At 40.4% G+C, this 1,410-nt stretch overlaps 1 protein-coding gene across 1 annotated transcript; it reads left to right on the top strand.

Moving 5' to 3' along the window:
- The first annotated feature begins 240 nt into the window (after nt 1–240).
- LOC143178274 (uncharacterized) lies at nt 241–1,410 on the top strand. Its single transcript, XM_076376813.1, has one exon. It carries the CDS (start codon nt 241–243, stop codon nt 1,408–1,410), a length of 1,170 nt encoding a protein of 389 aa, XP_076232928.1.

Genomic DNA, 1,410 nt, shown 5'->3' with positions numbered 1-1,410 from the left:
GAACTTGCATCACAAATTCCGTATTTAACAACGCAACACCTTGTTCGAGCGGAGCAAGCTCTAATTAGACTAGCTCAACAAGACGAATTCCATGAAGAAATTAGGAATTTGACTGGCAAGAAAACTCTGAGTCCAAACAATCGATTAACTTCTCTTAATCCATTTCTAGACAACAATGGATAGCTTAGGGTAGACGGCAGATTGACGAACGCGCCCGTGCCTTATAATCAACAACACCCAATGATTCTTCCATACGAACATCGTTTAACTGTAACAATTATCGAATATGAACGCCGGAGACTTCTGCATGTTGAATGTCAGCATACATTATCATCGCTACGCACTAGATTCTGGCCAATTTGTGATAAACGTATTGTTAAAAAAGTCCTTCACAAATGTTTGCAATGCTTCAAGGTTAATCCTGTCGGAAGCAAGCATATCATGGGCAATCTACCTGCAGCTCGAGTAACACCTACTCGCGCGTTCTCTACCTGCGGTGTCGATTACGCAAGTCCGATACTAATTAAAGAAAAGGGCCGTGCTCGTGCCGCGCACAAGAGCTATATTTGCGTTTTTGTTTGTTTTGTAACCAAAGCCGTACATTTAGAACTTGCGACAGATCTCACTACCGACGCGTTTTTAAACTGTTTACATCGATTTATGTCACGACGAGGAAGAAGTCATTGTATCTATTCCGATAATGGGACAAATTTTATTGGAGCTCGGAATGAGCTTAATGAACTCGAAGTGTTGCTGAATAGTGAGCATCATAATGACCGAATACGTCCCATACTTTCTCAGGAACAGATACAATGGCATTTAATTCCACCTCACTCTCCACATTTTGGTGGTCTTTGGGAGAGCGCCGTTAAATGTGTTAAGCGACATTTGAAAAAGGTAATAGGAGAACAGCGATTAACTTTCGAAGAATTATATACTGTTCTAACACAAATAGAATTTTGCTTAAACTCGCGTCCTCTTCATCCACTATCAAATGATCCGAACGATCTTACGCCGTTAACACCGGGTCATTTTTTAATTGGTGAAGCACTAACAGCACTTCCACAACCTGACCTACTCCATTTAAGGCAAAATAGATTGAATAAATATCAATTACTCCAACAAATGATGCAACATTTTTGGAAACGTTGGCAACGTGATTATCTTACTGAATTACAACAACGGAATAAATGGAAGGAAAACTCTTCAAATCACATTTCAGTGGGCATGATGGTACTTATTCGTGATGACAATCTTCCCCCTCTGAGATGGAAGTTGGGAAGGATTGTGGACTTGCATCCAGGTACTGATGGAGTTGTTAGAGTGGCATCTGTCAGAGTAGCTGACGGAATTATTAAGCGTCCGGTTGTCAAACTCTATATACTACCATTGCCTAATAATATAGATTAG

This window comes from Calliopsis andreniformis, chromosome 4, assembly GCF_051401765.1.
Source record: "Calliopsis andreniformis isolate RMS-2024a chromosome 4, iyCalAndr_principal, whole genome shotgun sequence".
Taxonomy (NCBI): Eukaryota; Metazoa; Arthropoda; class Insecta; order Hymenoptera; family Andrenidae; genus Calliopsis; species Calliopsis andreniformis.
This window is presented reverse-complemented; position numbering and strand designations above follow the sequence as displayed.